At 46.5% G+C, this 20,308-nt stretch overlaps 1 protein-coding gene across 12 annotated transcripts in view; it reads right to left on the bottom strand.

Annotated features, from left to right (window-relative positions):
- Positions 1-2,517: 2,517 nt before the first annotated feature.
- LOC121574785 (R3H domain-containing protein 2-like) overlaps positions 2,518-20,308 on the bottom strand; it is a 91,695-nt gene continuing 73,904 nt past the window's right edge. For 6 of the 12 annotated variants that reach the window (XM_045222814.1, XM_045222813.1, XM_045222819.1 and 3 more), the window contains 10 exons: positions 18,632-18,931; positions 14,888-15,146; positions 12,487-12,749; positions 12,071-12,228; positions 10,370-10,467; positions 9,965-10,134; positions 9,477-9,627; positions 4,659-4,753; positions 3,642-3,726; positions 2,518-3,370 (listed from right to left, as the gene is read on the bottom strand). In XM_045222814.1, the coding sequence (XP_045078749.1) occupies positions 3,006-3,370; positions 3,642-3,726; positions 4,659-4,753; positions 9,477-9,627; positions 9,965-10,134; positions 10,370-10,467; positions 12,071-12,228; positions 12,487-12,749; positions 14,888-15,146; positions 18,632-18,931 (1,944 nt within the window). In that variant the 3' untranslated portion in view covers positions 2,518-3,005. The remainder of the gene's footprint in view (positions 3,371-3,641; positions 3,727-4,658; positions 4,754-9,476; positions 9,628-9,964; positions 10,135-10,369; positions 10,468-12,070; positions 12,229-12,486; positions 12,750-14,887; positions 15,147-18,631; positions 18,932-20,308) is intronic. The other 6 variants (XM_045222815.1, XM_045222823.1, XM_045222822.1 and 3 more) reach the window with 3 other exon arrangements.

The raw sequence follows: 20,308 nt of genomic DNA on the forward strand, positions 1-20,308 counted from the left end.
ATGTATGCACACATGACTAAGTCGCTTTGGATAAAAGCCTCTGCTAAATGGCATATTATTATTATTTAATCGATTGGCTACCCAGACTATTTGCATTGCCCTCTCTTTTACGCTGCTGCTACTCTCTGTTTATTATCTATGCATAGTCACTTTAATAACTCTACCTACATGTACATATTACCTCGACTAACCGGTGCCCCCGCAAATTGACTCGGTACCGGTACCCCCCTGTATATAGCCTCGCTATTGATATTTTTACTGCTGCTCTTTAATTACTTGTTACTTTTATTTCGTATTATTTTATTTTGTATTTTTTTTGGTATTCTTTCTTAAAAGCGCATCGTTGGTTAAGTGCTTGTAAGTAAGCATTTCACGGTAAGGTCTACAGCTGTTGTATTCGGCGCATGTGACAAATACAATTTGATTTGATGATTAACCTCTAAACTTGTCACTAAACTGGGAAGACCTGGAGGCGCAGGGTTCTCATTTCTACCAGTCAGCTGTACAGGGTGTGTGATGTGCTCAGCTGTCCCCCCCACACACACACACACACACACACACACACACACACACACACACACACACCGAGACACACAGAGGGGTATTACTATACTTGTGAGGAATTATTTGGGACCAACAACTGATTGCCATTCAAAATCAAATTTTCCCTAACCCCGAACCTAACCCTAACCCCTAAGCCTAAAACAGCCTTTTTATAAGTGAGAACCGGCGAAATGTCCTCACTTATCCACATTTTCCTTGGTTTACTATTCTTGTGCAGACTTCTGGTCCTCACAAGTATAGTACTACAATTACACACACACACACACACACACACACACACACACACACGCGACTCGGAAGGGTACAAAGTCATTACAACTGTCCAGTGATGCCGAGATGTTGACAGATGACTCACTTTAGGATTCTAGAAGGGGTAGAACATAGAACTATATAATACACAATATTCTATTTAATTCCATGGGATAGAAGGAAGAATGTGTTGTGCAAACTGCGATATACATCCTGTGATTCACCTCGTGTGTATTTACAGAGATTAGATTGAAGTCAAATTGATAAAATAAATACATTCCACTCCACATCCAAATCCTCCGGATCTGTTCAAATAATTACAACACAGACACAGGACCAATTTTTATAGATTTTTTTCTCTGTTTTTTTAGATTTTTTTTTAAAACAACAAAAAAATAACGATTAAATCAAATTTACAGTAGACATTATGCAATCATTGTGCACTTTTTAACTACTTATTCTGGTACGTTCTGCACAGCTGTCACCGAAAAACAGAAGTACAATATGGGGAGAGTGGGATCGCATGGCACTGGGAGAACAGGGTAAGGTGGGGTGGCAAGGGTGGGCTAGGACAGGATTAGTTGGGGTGGTGGCGTAGGGGAGATTGGTGTAAATTGGCATAGCGGGGTAGGAGAAAATGCGGTAAGTTGAGTAAATTGGGGTGGGGGAGAAGGGGGTAAGTTGGGCTGGTGAGGTCGGGGAGAAGGGGGTAAGTTGGGCTGGTGAGGTCGGGGAGAAGTTGGGCTGGTGAGGTAGGAGAGAAGGGGGTAAGTTGGGCTGGTGAGGTCGGGGAGAAGGGGGTATGTTGGGCTGGTGAGGTAGGAGAGAAGGGGGTATGTTGGGCTGGTGAGGTAGGGGAGAAGGGGGTAAGTTGGGCTGGTGAGGTAGGGGAGAAGGGGGGTATGTTGGGCTGGTGAGGTAGGGGAGAAGGGGGTATGTTGGGCTGGTGAGGTAGGAGAGAAGGGGGTATGTTGGGCTGGTGAGGTAGGGGAGAAGGGGGTAAGTTGGGCTGGTGAGGTAGGAGAGAAGGGGGTAAGTTGGGCTGGTGAGGTAGGAGAGAAGGGGGTAAGTTGGGCTGGTGAGGTCGGGGAGAAGGGGGTAAGTTGGGCTGGTGAGGTCGGGGAGAAGGGGGTATGTTGGGCTGGTGAGGTAGGAGAGAAGGGGGTATGTTGGGCTGGTGAGGTAGGGGAGAAGGGGGTAAGTTGGGCTGGTGAGGTAGGGGAGAAGGGGGTATGTTGGGCTGGTGAGGTAGGGGAGAAGGGGGTATGTTGGGCTGGTGAGGTAGGGTAGAACGGGGTAAACTTATCCACTGAAAAAGTTACTGAATATATAATTAATTTAATTCCTTACATCACTTATATAAAGATATATAGAACCAAAAAAGAACAATACTCTTCTGAGAAAAACAGCGCTATACAGAAACCCACAACAGCAGTATAAGGCCAACATAAAGCAAGAGGAGAGAGCAGTGAGAGAATGTGCAGAGAGAGCGAGAGTATGACAGAGTATGAGACAATTGGCTAAATAGTAAGAGATGGGGTAAGAGAGAAAGAAGAAAGAAGAAAGAGAGAGATAGAGAGAGAGATAGAGAGAGAGAGAGAGACAGGAGAGAGAGAGAGAGAGAGCGAGAGAGAGACAGGAGAGAGAGAGAGAGAGAGAGAGAGAGAGAGGAGAGAGAGAGAGAGAGAGAGAGAGAGAGAGAGAGAGAGAGAGAGAGAGAGAGACAGGAGAGAGAGGAGAGAGCGAGAGAGCGAGAGAGAGAGAGAGCGAGAGAGAGTATAGACAGAAGAGGAGGAAGGCTGGAGGAGAGCAGCGGGCGGAGGGGAAGGATGGACTGAGGTTGACTGTTCAGTGTGTTCAGGTCTGCTAAGTGACCCTGTTGCCTGTTCGTGCACGGACGTGTGTGTAAGCACAAATACACAGCAACAGTGATCCACATGCTCACGTATCTTATGTGCTCTTCAGGTATCAATAATATAAAACAAAACAATTGAAAATGAAAAAATAAATTTCATATTTTGCAAACACCATCCTCTCCGTTTGTGTTGTGTGTTCACCTGTTCCACTTAACGTGTGAAGTCTTGTCCCACCTTCCCCTGTCTGTCCCAAAAACGGTTCAGTCCCCTCAGTCCAACTCCTTTCCACTCCTCCTTTTCAGAAGTCTCTTCTCTTTCGTCCCCCTCTCTTTCTCTTCACTGGGAGCTGGCCCTCTCCAGGACTCTTAGGTCATAGTTCTTTTTGGCGGCCCTCAGTTTGAAGAGGCTGGCCCCACTGTTGTTGAGTTTGAAGGAAGCACTCTGTGCAGCCATGGTGGAAGGGAACACAGCCACCACCGTGTAGAGGTGAGCCGGGTCATCCTTCCCCTTCCCCCCTCCAGACCCCATCCCAGGACCGTGATGCCCTCCTGGGCCACCGTAGCCTCCACGGCCCCCCGCCACCGGGTCCTTGAGCCACTGGATCTTCGCACCGCACATTGACAGCTGGTTGAAGAGCTTCTCAGCCTCAGGGCGACTGATGCCCTCTGGGAGATCTGTCACCTCCAGCACCCGACTCACCACTGGAGACAGGGAAGAGAGAGGTCAGACAGACGCTAATACAACTTCCATACAATAACTGTATGAATCCAGTCAGTCATCGTAAATAAAAATGTATTATTAATTGACCTGCCTGGTAAAATAAAAATCAAGCATTTGTGTGTGTGTGTGGGACGCAAGTCAAGTGTACTGAATCGGAGAGAGGCCCAAACCTTGAGGTCATCTGGATGGAAGTATAAGATAGTGTATATACAGCATATGCACCGTAATGGAGAAGTCTATCTGTTGTCTTACCTACGTCAGTGGTGCCCAGGTCTGTAGATTGAGACTTCATTGTCGGCCTCTTCCCTCTCGCCCCATGCTTCATTCCCACTTGGCTCTGAAACGCACCAACAGCACCAGGGTCAAGCAGGTTATAGGCTAGTAGACATGCTACACTTGAAGGGGCGGGGAGGGCCGGAACAGAGGGAGGGAGGGAGGGAACAGAGAGGTGGGAGGGAGGGAAGGAGGGAGGGAGGGAACAGAGAGGTGGGAGGGAGGGAAGGAGGGAGGGAGGGATGGGAGGGCCGGAACAGAGAGGTGGGAGGGAGGGAGGGAGGGAGGGACGGAACAGAGAGGTGGGAGGGAGGGAAGGAGGGAGGGAGGGATGGGAGGGCCGGAACAGAGAGGTGGGAGGGAGGGAGGGAGGGACGGAACAGAGAGGTGGGAGGGAGGGAGGGAGGGAACAGAGAGGTGGGAGGGAGGGAAGGAGGGAGGGAGGGATGGGAGGGCCGAACAGAGAGGTGGGAGGGAGGGAGGGAGGGACGGAACAGAGAGGTGGGAGGGAGGGAGGGAGGGAGGGAGGGAGGGAGGGAGGGAGGGAGGGAACAGAGAGGTGGGAGGGAGGGAGGGACGGAACAGAGAGGTGGGAGGGAGGGAGGGAGGGAGGGAGGGAGGGAGGGAGGGAGGGAGGAGGGAGGGAGGGAGGGAGGGAGGGAGGGAGGGAGGGAGGGAGGGAACAGAGAGGTGGGAGGGAGGGAGGGAGGGACGGAACAGAGAGGTGGGAGGGAGGGAGGGAGGGAGGGAGGGAGGGAGGGAGGGAGGGAGGGAGGGAGGAGGGAGGGAGGGAGGGAGGGCCGGAACAGAGAGGTGGGAGGGAGGGAGGGAGGGAGGGACGGTAGCTGCAGTGAGCTTCAAGGAGGGTGAGAAGGGATGGAGGGAGGGAGGGAGGGAGGGAGGGAGGGAGGGAGGGAGGGAGGGAGGGAGGGAGGGAGGAGAGGGAGGGAGGGAGGGAGGGAGGGAGGGAGGGATGGATGGAGAGAGAGATAGTACCTGATGTGAGCTGTAATTTGTCTGGCTGTGGATGAGAGGAGAGGGACAGAGGCTATAATGGAGAGGCTGGCCCAACAGAGAGTAGCACCCGTCACCTGCACACACACGGGACAGGACACAAACTGAAATATCATAGAAATATGTGTGAGCCAGAATCAAAAAGGTGAATGTGGGTTTAAAGGGTTAGCTGAGGCAGTGTGTGAGGACAGATGTGTAGGTGAAAGGACAGGATAACTGTGTGTGTGTGTGTGTGTGTGTCTGTGCAGAGTGTAAACGGTGAGCTGAGGCAGTGTGTGAGGATAGATGTGTAGGTGAAAGGGCAAGCTAGGCGAGGTGGCGTGACAGTGTGTGTGTGTGTGTGTGTGCGTGGGCCTGATCAGCCATGTGAGTAAGGTGAGTAGGGTTAGGTTCTCAGGGCCTGCTGGTGGCTGGCCAAAGACAACACGGACAGATCATGAAGGGGTTACTGGGTGAAGGGGTTACTGGGTGAAGAGACACTTTGGAAGACTCATATCGCAATGCCAGGAATAACAGAGGCAAATCGTAGTAAAACCTGTGTGTGTCAGTGGTGGCTCCTAAGAACAGGAAGGGGAGGACCATTCTACTCAGTGAATAATACAAACAATTATCATTTTTATATAACTATACTAAATATATTCACGTCACCAAATACCTGATTAAAACACACTGTTTTGCAATGAAGGTCTACAGTAGCCTCAACAGCACTCTGTAGGGCAGTACCATGGTGTAGCCGGAGGACAGCTAGCTTCCGCCCTGTACTCCTCTAGCTACATTGACATCAATTCAAAACCTAGGAGGCTCATGGTTCTCACACCCTTCCATAGACCTACAGTGCATTCGAAAAGTATTCAGACCCCTTCCCTTTTTCCACATTTTGTTACGTTACAGCCTTATTCTAAAATTGATTAAATAAAATACATGTGTCATCAATCTACACACAATACCCCATAATGACAAAGCGAAAACAGGTTTTTTGAAATGTTAGCAAAATTATTAAAAAAAACAAAAAAAACTGTGAAATACTTTATTTACATAAGTAATCAGACCCTTTGCTATGAGACTCGAAATTGAGCTCAGATGCATCATGTTTCCATTGATCATCCTTGAGATGTTTCTACAACTTGATTGGAATCCACCTGTGGTAAATTCAATTGATTGGACATGATTTGGAAAGGCACACACCTGTCTATATAAGGTCCCACAGTTGACAGTGCATGTCAGAGCAAAAAGTCATGAGGTCGAAGGAATTGTCCGTAGAGCTCCGAGACAGGATTGTGTCGTGGCACAGATCTGGGGAAGTGTACCAAAACATTTCTGCAGCATTGAAGGTCCCCAAGAACACAGTGGCCTCCATCATTCTTAAATGGAAGAAGTTTGGAACCACCAAGACTCTTCCTAGAGCTGGCCGCCCGGCCAAACTGAGCAATCGGGGGAGAAGGGCCTTGGTCAGGGAGGTGACCAAGAACCCGATGGTCACTCTGGCCATCTCTGCAGCACTCCACCAATCAGGCCTTTATTATAGAGTGGCCAGACGGAAGCCACTCCTCAGTAAAAGGCACATGACAGCCTGCTTGGAGTTTGCCAAAAGGTACCTAAAGGACTCTCAGACCATGAGAGACAAGATTCTCTGGTCTGATGAAACCAAGATTGAACTCTTTGGCCTGAATGCCAAGTGTCACGTCTGGAGGAAACCTGGCACCATCCATATGGTGAAGCATGGTGGTGGCAGCATCATGCTGTGGGGATGTTTTTCAGCGGCAGGGACTGGGAGACTAGTCAGGATCGAAGGAAAGATGAATGGAGCAAAGTACAGAGAGAACCTTGATGAAAACCTGCTCCAGAGCGCTCAGGACCTTAGACTGGGGCGAAGATTCACATTCCAACAGGACAACGACCCTAAGCACACAGCCAAGACAACGCAGGAGTGGCTTCGGGACAAGTCTCTGAATGTCCTTGAGTGGCCCAGCCAGAGCCCGGACTTGAGCCCGATCGAACCTCTCTGGAGAGACCTGACAATAGACGTGCAGCGACGCTCCCCATCCAACCTGACAGAGCTTGAGAGGATCTGCAGAGAAGATGTAATTTCAGTTTTTATTTTTTTATTTTTTATTTCTAAAAACCTGTTTTTGTTTTGTCATTATGGGGTATTGTGTGTAGATTGATGAGGAGAAAAAAACTATTTCATCCATTTTAGAATAAGGCTGTAACGTAACAAAATGTGGAAAAAGTCAAGGGGTCTGAATACTTTCCAAATGCACTGTACATGGTAATTATGACGACTTCCGGAGGAAGTCTTCCGACCAATCAAATCTTTTTGCTCCTGCTGAAAAGAAAAGACTAATCTGACTGTAGGCTACCAAAATATTTGATCAACTTCCAAATACAGATAGGCATTTGGCATGAGCGCATCGGCCATCTCCGGCGAGTGAGCTGCGCATCTTTGGGTGAGTCAGTGAAACTGGAAAGCTTTTTTAGGACTATAATTTCCTCCTCATATTGTACAATATGTGTTTCTCCACACACCAAGGCCTAGGCTATCGATGGAATGGAATGTATCTGCTATTTGTATTTAGCGCTAAGTCCCTTCCTGTTCCCTGATGAAGAGGGGATTAACACTCTGCTCCACTACCAGTGTCAACGCGCTCCTGAAATGAACTGAAGCCATGTCTAATGTGCGCTCTCATCCACTGGCGCACTGCATCTTTCCTCTCCAAGCATGTGGGTAGCCCTGTACATTTTCTCTCATTACTGTACACAAAGTCAATCACATTCATCAACAATCCTTGCTTGGACTAACAGTGTTTTGATATTCTTTTTGTCTTCTCAGTCAGATCCTGTGCTGTCCTCAGTGAAGGAGTTGAGCTGCTCTGCAACACCATCCACGATGAGCCTGTCCTGCACTGAAGCCTCTGAACACCTCAACCCCTGTCCTGCAATGAAGTCAAGCCTCTGAACACCTCAACTCATGCCTCATACCCTCATTCAAATCACTGCTGTGATCCCTTCCCAACACTGTGTAAGTAGCCCTTCTTATTTCATTATTGTATATACACAGTATTTTACATGCGATAAGGCGACACAGAGGGCCAGAGATAATTACAGACACCTGTGATAATCTGAAGTACCCAAAAAGTCCACTAGATGTCGTATCATCTCATAAAATTCCCCCCAAAAACTTGAAAGCTACAAAAATGTGTGAAGTTAGAAGGTTTCCAGTAATTTACCCTCCCTCCCTCTGCAACCCTAGTCAGGTGTATGAGGATAGATGTGTAGGTGAAAGGGCCGGTTAGTGTAGGCAAGCAGGCGTGACCTGTGTGTGTGTGTGTGTGTGTGTGTGTGCGTGTGCGGGCCTGATCAGCCATGTGGGTAAGGTGAGTAAGGTCAGGTTCTCAGGGCCTGCTGGTGGCTGGCCAAAGACAACACGGACAGATCATGAAGGGGTTACTGGGTGAAGGGGTTACTGTGTGAAGGGGTTACTGGGTGAAGGGGTTACTGTGTGAAGGGGTTACTGGGTGAAGGGGTTACTGGGTGAAGGGGTTACTGGGTGAAGGGGTTACTGGGTGAAGGGGTTACTGGGTGAAGGGGTTACTGGGTGAAGGGGTTACTGGGTGAAGGGGTTACTGGGTGAAGGGGTTACTGGGTGAAGGGGTTACTGGGTGAAGGGGTTACTGTGTGAAGGGGTTACTGGGTGAAGGGGTTACTGGGTGAAGGGGTTACTGGGTGAAGGGGTTACTGGGTGAAGGGGTTACTGGGTGAAGGGGTTACTGGGTGAAGAGTCACTGTGGAAGTTGGGCCTCCTGTAGCTCAGTTGGTAGAGCATGGCGTGTGCAACGCCAGGGTTGTGGGTTCGATTCCCACGGGGGGCCAGTATGAAAAATGTATGCACTCACTAACTGTAAGTGGCTCTGGATAAGAGCGTCTGCTAAATGACTAAAATGTAAATGTAAAATGAAAGAGCAAGAACCTGGGGTAGGCCAGGATTCATATCACATGACCACAGCTGGAATAATAGAGGCTCACCGTAGTCAAATCGGTGTGTGTGCCTGTGTGTGTGTGTGTGTGTGTGTGTGTGTGTGTGTGTGTGTGTGTGCCTGTGTGTGTGTGCCTGTGTGTGTGTGTGTGTGCCTGTGTGTGTGTGTGTGTGTGTGTGTGTGTGTGTGTGTGTGTGTGTGTGCCTGTGTGTGTGTGTGTGTGTGTGTGTATTTGTGAATGTGAAAGCTACAGGCTCACAGTGAAATTTGGTCAGTGTGTCAGTGTGGTGGCATGTGCACATATTTTAGTCCTGACATGTCAAACCGGTGCAGTAGATCAGCAGGACTGGTGTTACGTCTGCTGTGTGTGTCTTTAATAAATATATATCTTCTCCCCTTATTTCGTGATATCCAATTGGTAGTTACGATCTTGTCTTATTGCTGCAACTCCCCAATGGGCTTGGGAGAGGCGGAGGTCGAGACATGCGTCCTGCAAAACATGACCCGCCGAAGCCACGCTGCTTCTTAACACACTGCTCGCTTAACCCGGAAGCCCAGGAAACACTGTTCGACTGATGACCAAAGTCAGCTTGCAGGCGCCAGGCACGCCACAAGGAGTCGCTTGAGCGTGGCGAGCCAAGGAAAGCCCCCCAGGACGGCGTTGGGCAGATTGTGCGTCACCCTCAGCACTGCGATGCCTTTAGACCGCGGCGCCACTCGGGAGGCCACTTGTGTGTGTGTGTGTGTCTTTGTATGCGTGCATGCGGTGTGTGTATGGTAAGTGTTACGGTGTTTCATCTGTCTGTCTGTCTCCGTGTGTTGTTACCTTGTGCGGGCCCTGGTCCGGGCCGGGCGAACTGTGACAGTAGGGGCAGAGGGCCGAGGCCTGGACAGACACTGCTCACACCGCCTGATGGGGAGGGGGTGGGAGACTGGGTGGGGGAGGCCAGGGGACTGCCCTGCATCTGTATACTGGTCTGGAGTGGGGGGGGGAGGGAGAGAGGGGAGGAGATGGATAGGGGAAAGAGAGGATGAGATGTACTGTAGTTCACAATACAGATAGTAAACAAATATCACAATTTAGCCTTTTTTCATTTAAAATGTAATGTCAGCATAGGAGAATCCTACGCTATCCTCCATAGGAGTAGTCCACTGGATACTGTATGTGAGGGAGTGGTATAGAGTATACAGGAAGTACAGTAATGCTGTATACAGTATCTGTTGTAGTACTGTATGGTAGTATTATAGTAGTGCTGTATATAGTATCTGTTGTAGTACTGTATAGTAGTATTATAGTAGTGCTGTATATATTACCTGTTGTGCATTGTCAGGTTTGTAGAGATCTCCAGGCTTGCTGGGTCTCTGCTCTAGGCGGTAGTACTTGCAGGGGTTCCACTGTACCAGAGGAGGGTTCTGGGTAGGCTGGGGTCCGTTGGGGATGCTAAGCTGCATGACCATCACCCCGGGACCTGGGGGAGGCACTCCTGTAGCACCACACACACAGACACACACAGTTAAAGCATTGTAGGGCAAAGGTTACACTTTAAAATGACCCCTTCATCGTAAGGGCTACAACACAGGGCCAACTTTGTTGATGAAACCTCATCAATAAAGTTAAGAGCTCAGAACCAGATTAACTCTCACCTGATTGGTATATTCAACAAAGTCAGAAAACCTGTGTGGTCTTTCTGGTTCATCGCAGACCAGATGAACTCTCACCTGAATATTGCTGCTGCATCTGCGGAGGGTTGCAGGGAGAAGTAGACGGGCTCATCTGGTACTGCTCTGAGCTGGGCTGCAGGTACCCCACTGACGGACTGGGAGAGAAACACACACAAACCCACAGAGAAACACTCAGCGACACAAACACTAAGCACTTGGCAGTCATCCACATCCACAGACGGTAGGCGTATCACGTCAACAAGCTGCTAGGCTTAAATTACAATGCAAATATTTTGTGTAGAAGGAATGTGAAAGCAGTGTGTGTGTGTGTGGGTGTCAAAGGAGTGTTAAATAGGTTGCTTATTGATCCCAGTCATGTGAGTTTCTATCCTATTCAATCGTTTTTAATTTCATTTACAGCTCAGTTTCCCAGAGTCTTACAATTAGTGCTTAGCCAAGCGGTTAGCAGGAGAACTTGTTACAGATAGAGACACCAGTAGAACACGTCTTGTTACAGATAGAGACACCAGTAGAACACGTCTTGGTCTTGTTACAGATAGAGACACCAGTAGAACACGTCTTGGTCTTGTTACAGATAGAGACACCAGTAGAACACGTCTTGGTCTTGTTACAGATAGAGACACCAGTAGAACACGTCTTGTTACAGATAGAGACACCAGTAGAACACGTCTTGTTACAGATAGAGACACCAGTAGAACACGTCTTGGTCTTGTTACAGATAGAGACACCAGTAGAACACGTCTTGGTCTTGTTACAGATAGAGACACCAGTAGAACACGTCTTGTTACCGATAGAGACACCAGTAGAACACGTCTTGATCTTGTTACAGATAGAGACACCAGTAGAACACGTCTTGGTCTTGTTACAGATAGAGACACCAGTAGAACACGTCTTGTTACAGATAGAGACACCAATAGAACACGTCTTGGTCTTGTTACAGATAGAGACACCAGTAGAACACGTCTTGGTCTTGTTACAGATAGAGACACCAGTAGAACACGTCTTGTTACAGATAGAGACACCAGTAGAACACGTCTTGGTCTTGTTACAGATAGAGACACCAGTAGAACACGTCTTGTTACAGACAGAGACACCAGTAGAACACGTCTTGTTACAGATAGAGACACCAGTAGAACACGTCTTGTTACAGATAGAGACACCAGTAGAACACGTCTTGTTACAGATAGAGACACCAGTAGAACACGTCTTGTTACAGATAGAGACACCAGTAGAACACGTCTTGTTACAGATAGAGACACCAGTAGAACACGTCTTGTTACAGATAGAGACACCAGTAGAACACGTCTTGTTACAGATAGAGACACCAGTAGAACACGTCTTGGTCTTGTTACAGATAGAGACACCAGTAGAACACGTCTTGGTCTTGTTACAGATAGAGACACCAGTAGAACACGTCTTGTTACAGATAGAGACACCAGTAGAACACGTCTTGGTCTTGTTACAGATAGAGACACCAGTAGAACACGTCTTGTTACAGATAGTGTTAAACAACTTCAACTGTAATGCTTGCTTTTTAAGCATACTTTATTTTTGTTATTCTAGAAGTGAGATTGTCACTTATACTTGTTTAGAACAAGGTATCTGGGTTCTAGCTCAACATGTCTGCGGTGGCATCCCCCAGGTGTGCAATATGTTGGGAGTAGTGGAGTTCTCCCCATACAATTTCCAGCACCTGTTCAAAGCACGCTATATAAAAGTCATATTTTATGCATCTACCTTGTGCTGTTCTGTTGTGTGGGGGTGATGACGCTGTAGTATACAGGCATGGGTCCCTGGACAGTCTGCAGAGACTGGCTGACTGGCACCATGACCTGCTGTTGGTACTGCTGCTGGTGCTGGATCACCTGTTGAGGGTCACTGGCCACAGGGACCTGCTAGGAGACAAGACACATTAAACATGTAGCCAAGGTGAATTGCCACTTATAAATCAGTGTCACCCAAGAGGGAATATCCTCTTGGTCTAACTGCTGGTTTCCCGAGCAAAAGACCCGGGTTCAGATCTCACCAGTTACATCCCACTAGTTACTTTTACATAAGAACAGTTGTGGTCCAAGAACTGAGCATTGAGGAACTCCGAAATGCATAGAAAGATATAACAAATCACATTAACACACATACAACCTTTACTGTACCTGATATGAGGGCAACTGTGGGTACTGGACCATCATGGTCGTTATCTGTCCCTGCCTCTGGGAGGTGAGGAGAGCCTGGTTCTGGGGCTGCTGGGGTACTCCTATCATCCCCTGGTTCTGGGGCTGCTGGGGTACTCCTATCATCCCCTGGTTCTGGGGCTGCTGGGGTACTCCTATCATCCCCTGGTTCTGGGGCTGCTGGGGTACTCCTATCATCCCCTGGTACTGGGGCTGCTGGTTGGGCATCATGGTCTGGAGACCTGCTGGTCATGGAGGACATGGTCATGTTAACACAAGTGTGTGTGTGTGTGTGTGTGTGTATCTGTGTGTGTGTGTGTGTGTGTGTGTGTGTGTGTGTGTGTGTGTATTCTGGGTATGCTGCACTCCTATCAACCCTGGACCTACTGGTGACGACCACGGCACATGTCAGAATCACCCTTACACGCCAAATACAAGTACAGGAATTTGACTCAGTGAAATGGAGCTGCCACAATAAACAGGATATACAGACAGATGATAACCAGGATATACAGACGATAACCAGGATATACAGACAGATGATAACCAGGATATACAGACAGATGATAAACAGGATATACAGACAGACGATAACCAGGATATACAGACAGATGATAAACAGGATATACAGACAGACGATAACCAGGATATACAGACAGACGATAACCAGAATATACAGACAGACGATAACCAGGATATACAGACAGACGATAACCAGGATATACAGACAGACGATAACCAGGATATACAGACAGATGATAACCAGGATATACAGACAGATGATAACCAGGATATACAGACAGATGATAACCAGGATATACAGACAGATGATAACCAGGATATACAGACAGGTGATAACCAGGATATACAGACAGATGATAACCAGGATATACAGACAGATGATAACCAGGATATACAGACAGATAATAACCAGGATATACAGACGATAAACAGGATATACAGACAGATAATAACCAGGATATACAGACGATAACCAGGATATACAGACAGACGATAACCAGGATATACAGACAGATGATAAACAGGATATACAGACGCAGAATGTACACAAATCCACATACAGTATGAACACGATGAACTGTAAGCTAAAAACTACCGACCACACTATAAACACTAAGCTACATATTTAAATGATGCATGTAGGGACATATCAATAGAAACAACGGAATGTCAACATAGCCTGTGTTAACATGAACATGACGTCTACAAATAAATGGATGTAGACCTAAAGCCATGGAAGAACATGGGCCTATCTGGGGGTGAGGCTGAGAAAGGTGAACACGACCGTCCGGCTGGGGGTAGGCTTGTTGCCGTCTGAATGCTCAGGGTCGTACGTGTATAATCATGGTAACTTTTCAGGACTCATTGCATCAGTACTGCTCTCGCCAACTATACAATGTGGTGACTAAAATAGCAATTTATTCCTGGCAACCATTATTTAGCTAACCTTGATCCTTGTTATTTTAGTGCCTTGTTGGCGTTGTTTCTGTTGATACAGCAAGGGTCATGTTGACTGGGTGGGTGAACTGCTACTGTACACAGTGTATGCAATGTTGCCAAATCAGGTAATCAGCACTTTGGTCATCTATGGCTTGAAGGTCTCTGTACTCGAAACGCAACACACTGTTGATGAATGTTCATTCAGCAAATATACACAGTGAAATACACCGTTTCCAGGAATCCTGGCTTTCACCGGTCCTGCTTACTTTTCACCAACACACTACAGATGTAAGTCAGATTCTCACGCAACTGTGAGTGTAGCCTCATTTGAATCTGTAGTGTAGAAATTTAGTTGGCCTTGGTCATTAGCATGTCAAATTCTTTTTTTTGGGGGGGTTCTCGAAAAGGGCTGAACGGACCGTTACGAGACGCAGGGAGTGTATTATGTACCCCCATCCAAGTAGATTTCAGAGGTTTCATGGAAATTGGTGTTATGTGAACAAGGACGTGGTCAGATGTAATTACACTGACCCAAAATATAAAGGCAACATGTAAAGTGTTGGTCCCATGTTTCATGAGCTGAAATAAAATATACCAGACATTTTCGATATGCACAAAAAGCTTATTTCTCTCAAATTATGTGTACAAATTGGTTTAAATCCCTGTTTGTAAGCATTTCTCGGTTGGCCGGTTGGATGTACTGCCAAATTCTCTAAAACAACGTTGGAGGCGGCTTATGGTAGAGAAATGAACATTAAATTATCTGGCAACAGCTCTGGTGGACATTCCTGCAGTCAGCATGCCAATTGCACACTCCTTCAAAACTTGAGACATCTGTGGCATTGTGTTGTGTGACAAAACTGCACATTTTATAGACAGACTAATCTTTCATTGAGAAAGATGGTATTGTAGAGGTACTGACCAGACTGCTGTGTGGGCTGGGGCACGGGCTGGGGCACGGGCTGGGGCATGGGCTGGGACTGCTGGGCAGGGTAGGCCACCTGGTGAGCCATGGGTCCAGGCCGGTACTGCTGCCCTGTGCTGGGGTACTGCTGCCCTGTGCTGGGGTACTGCTGCCCTGTGCTGGGGTACTGCTGCCCTGTGCTGGGGTACTGCTGCCCTGTGCTGGGGTACTGCTGCCCTGTGCTGGGGTACTGCTGCCCAGGTGGGTAATAAGATATCTGGAGGAGGAGGAGTAGAGGGAAGGAGAAATACAGTCAGTTCATAGGTAGTACAATAAGAAACCATCCAACCAAGGTGCATTAATAATGGCGTTAACTAGAAATCAACTCTTAGAGGTTGATGGAGGTTCAAAGGTAGTATTCGTATTTATTATGGATCCCCATTAGTTCCTGCCAAGGCAGCTGCTACTCTTCCTGGGGACCAGCAAAATTAAGGCAGTAATACATTCATAACAGATTTCACAACACATTAAGTGTGTGCCCTCAGGCCCCTACTCCACTACCACATATCTACAACACAAAATGTGTGCGTGTGTGTATAGTGCGTATGTTATCATGTGTGTGTATGCATGTGTCTGTGCCTATGTTTGTGTTGCTTCACAGTCCCCGCTGTTCCATAAGGTGTATTTTTATCTGTTTTTTTAATCTAACTCTACTGCTTGCATGAGTTACTTGATGTGGAATAGAGTTCCATGAAGTCATGGCTCTATGTAGTACTGTGCGCCTCCCATAGTCTGTTCTGGACTTGGGGACTGTGAAGAGACCTCTGGTGGCATGTCTTGTGGGGTATGCATGGGTGTCTGAGCTGTGTGCCAGTAGTTCAAACAGACAGTACGGTGCATTCAACATGTCAATAACTCTCACAAATACAAGTAGTGATGAAGTCAATCTCTCTTTGAGCCAGGAGAGATTGACATGCATATTATTAATGTTAGCTCTCTGTGTACATCCAAGGGCCAGCCGTGCTGCCCTGTTCTGAGCCAATTGCACTTTTCCTAAGTCCCTCTTTGTGACACCTGACCACACGACTGAACAGTAGTCCAGGTGCGACAAAACTAGAGCCTGTAGGACCTGCCTTGTTGATAGTGCTGTTAAGAAGGTAGAGTAACACTTTATTATGGACATACTTCTCCACATCTTAGCTACTGTTGATTCAATATGTTTTAACGATGACAGTTTACAATCCAGGGTTACTCCAAGCAGTTTAGTCACCTCAACTTGCTCAATTTCCACATTATTTATTACAATATTTAGTTGAGGTTTAGTGAATGATTTGTCCCAAATACAATGCGTTTAGTTTTTGAAATATTTAGGACTAACTTATTCCTTGCCACCCATTCTGAAACTAACTGCAGCGCTTTGTTAAGTGTTGCTGTCATTTCAGTCGCTGTGGTAGCTGACGTGTAGTGTTGAGTCATCCGCATACATAGACACACTGGCTTTACTCAGAGCCTGTCGTTAGTAAAGATTGAAAAAGGTAAGGTGCCTAGACAGGCTTCCATTACAGAACACCCTCTGTGTTCTGTTAGACAGGTCAATCTTTATCCACAATATAGCAGGGGGTGTAAAGCCATAACACATACGTTTTTCCAGCAGCAGACTATGATCGATAATGTCAAAAGTCGCACTGCAGTCTAACAAAATAGCCACCACAATCTTTTTTATCCTCAATTTCTCTCAGCCAATCATCAGTCATTTGTGTAAGTGCTGTGCTTGTTGAATGTCCTTCCCTATAAGTGTGCTGAAAGTCTTGTCAATTTGTTTACTGTAAAACAGCATTGTATCTGGTCAAACACCATTTTTTCCCAAAAGTTTACTACGGGTTGGTAACAGGCTGATTGGTCAGCTATTTTAGCCAGTAAAGGGGGCTTTACTATTCCTAGGTAGCGGAATTACTTTTGCTTCCCTCCAGGCCTGAGGGCACACCATTTCTAGTAGGCTTAAATTGAAGATAAGGCAAATAGGAGTGGCAATATCGTCTGCTATTATCCTCAGTAATTTTCCATCCAAGTTGTCAGACCCAGGTCATTGTTGACAGACAACAATAATTTTTCACATCTTCCACACTCACTTCAAGGAATTCAAAATTACAACGCTTGTCTTTCATAATTTGGTCAGATATACTGGGATGTGTAGTGTCAGCGTTTGTTGCTGGCATGTCATGCCTACGTTTACTAATCTTGCCAATGAAAAAAAATCATTAAAGTAGTTGGCAATATCAGTGGATTTTGTGATGAATGAGTCATCTGATTCAATGAATGATGGAGCCGAGTTTGCCTTTTTGCCAAAAATTTATGTCATTTATCTTTGTTTCATAGTGTAGTTTCTTCTTCTTTTTATTCAGTTCAGTCATATGATTTCTCAATTTGCAGTATGTTTGCCAATCGGTTGTGCAGCCAGACTTATTAGCCATTCCTTTTGCCTCATCCCTCTCAACCATACAATTTTTCAATTCCTCATCAATCCACGGGGATTTAACAGTTTTTTACAGTCATGTTCTTAATGGGTGCATGCTGATTAGTAACTGGGATAAGCAATTTCATAAATGTGTCAAGTGCAGCGTCTGGTTGCTCCTCATTACACACCACAGACAAACACATATTATTTAAAATCAACAACATAGGAATCACTACAAAACTTATTGTATGACCTCTTATACAATTTATTAGGCCCAGCCTTTGGAACTTTGGTTTTCCTAGATATGGCTACTATATTGTGATCACTACATCCGATGGATTTGGATACTGCTTTAAAGCAAATTTCGGCAGCATTAGTAAAGATGTGATCAATTACATGTACACACACACACACACACACACACACACACACACACAATAAACTATCCCAAGTGCAGGGTGTTTGCTTGCCCCCCTACGAGCATGACTCCATCTGAGTTTAGCTCAAAGAGAGAGACAGGTCTGTAAGCTGTGAGCCCTGCTTCCTTATAGCTAGTGGTTGTCCTGAAGGACATCACACATACAGGGAACACTAAAGCAACACTGCTCTAGTCTAGGGACATCTCCCTCTTCCAAGAGCCATGTATTGTAGGCTATGGCTATTCTCCCTACTGGGAATGTACTGCCACTAGCTACCTTACAAAGTGCTGAACGCACTGCGACTTCCTCACAAAGCCAGCAAGAGACAGCAGTGGAGCTATTTGCCAAACTCCTACTTGCCCCCCAAAGTTACTTTTGTGGGAACTATCCCCCCAGGGTGTAGGGTCAATGCCGTAGAGGTTTCCTCCTCCAGAATTTAAATTAATATTTTATGGATTCAAGCAGTTCGTTACTCGGCTGCTTGATGGTGTGACGAGAGGAGAGAGAGAGAGAGAGAGAAAGATAGGGTGAAAGAGAGCAGACTTCACAGCCAGTCACACAGTACTCTGAGTGGGAGAGAGATACTGTCACACTGCCGCCGACTGTGTGATTCCTGCCGCGATTTCACAGCAATCTAAATGTTCTCACATTTATTGGTAAAGTTTGTGAAACAAAGTTTAGGCCAAAATGTTCCACTTCAGCTTTTCAGGCTGCTGGGCTGTATTTGTACCTTCAGTCTCTAACTCATGATGACAAAGTTTAACCATTATTATTGCACCATGAATAAGGGAAACATTTTATTCCAAATTATACTCCGTATTGATTCAAACCAGGTTTAAGGCACTTTGGGACAACTGCTGATGATTGATTGCGAACCCAATATCATACCTGTTGAGGGGGAGGCGGCTGCATGTACCCCTGGGGCGGCGGTGGGGGCTGCATGATCGTCTGGGAGGGAGGGGGTGGAGGAGGAGGAGGAGGATGGGGGTGTCCAGTGTTAGGCTGGTAGCCAGACTGAGGGGCCAGAGGCTGGGCTGGGGCGGCCATGATATAGCCTGTCTGGGGTGGGGGGTGCTGGGTGAGGACAGTGGGCCCCTGGGTCTGGTACATGGTGGGGGGTTCCGGGGCCTCGCTGGAACCCTGTCGACTCAGAGTCATCTGGCTGAACTGGGGAGCCAGCTCCTCACCCTGAGAGGGACAAGTGTTTATTACAAACAGTTACTGGTGGGTTTGACACAGTAACCAATAAACTGGATATGATGATATCATTTGAAGATAGTTGCCCCTAAAAACAAAATATTTCTATCCTACGCACAGCATAATGACAACCAGAGGCTGTTAGTACTAAGGATATAATCATAGAAGTGAGTAGGTGTGAATGTAGAGTTGTCATGTGAATGTCATATTGCCACTTCATTCCAATAGGGACTAATAAGACTGGGTGAGAAAGCCAAGATATGAAACGCAAGGCTTGGTACCATACTGTATAGTTGTTTAATATATATATATATATATATATATATATATATATATATATATATATATATATATATATACACATACACACACATCCATATACATATACAGTTGAAGTCGGAAGTTTACATACACTTAGGTTGGAGTCATTAAAACCCGTTTTTCAACCACTCCACAAATTTCTTGTTAACAAACTATAGTTTTGGCAAGTCGGTTAGGACATCTACTTTGTGCATGACACAAGTAATATTTCCAACAATTGTTTACAGACAGGTTATTTCACTTATGATTCACTGTATCACAATTCCAGTGGGTCAGAAGTTTACATACACTAAGTTGACTGTGCCTTTAAACAGCTTGGACAATTCCAGAAAATGATGTCATGGCTTTAGAAGCTTCTGATAGGCTAATTGACATCATTTGAGTCAATTGGAGGTGTACCTGTGGATGTATTTCAAGGCCTACCTTCAAACTCAGTGCCTCTTTGCTTGACATCATGGGAAAATCAAAAGAAATCAGCCAAGACCTCAGAAAAAAAAAGTAGACCTCCACAAGTCTGGTTCATCCTTGGGAGCAATTTCCAAATGCCTGAAGGTACCACGTTCATCTGTACAAACAATAGTACGCAAGTATAAACACCATGGGACCACTTAGCCGTCATACCGCTCAGGAAGGAGACGCTTTCTGTCTCCTCGAGATGAACGTACTTTGGTGCGAAAAGTGCAAAACAATCCCAGAACAACAGCAAATGACCTTGTGAAGATGCTGGAGGTAACAGGTACAAAAGTATCTTTATCCACAGTAAAACGAGTCCTATATCGACATAACCTGAAAGGCCGCTCAGCAAGGAAGAAGCCACTGCTCCAAAACCGCCATAAAAAAAGCCAGACTACGGTTTGCAACTGCACATGGGGACAAAGATCGTACTTTTTGGAGAAATGTCCTCTGGTCTAATGAAACAAAAATAGAACTGTTTGGCCATAATGACCATCGTTATGTTTGGAGGAAAAAGGGGACGCTTGCAAGCCGAAGAACACCATCCCAACCGTGAAGCACGGGGGTGGCAGCATCATGCTGTGGGGGTGCTTT

Source organism: Coregonus clupeaformis, chromosome 10 (genome assembly GCF_020615455.1).
Source record: "Coregonus clupeaformis isolate EN_2021a chromosome 10, ASM2061545v1, whole genome shotgun sequence".
Taxonomy (NCBI): Eukaryota; Metazoa; Chordata; class Actinopteri; order Salmoniformes; family Salmonidae; genus Coregonus; species Coregonus clupeaformis.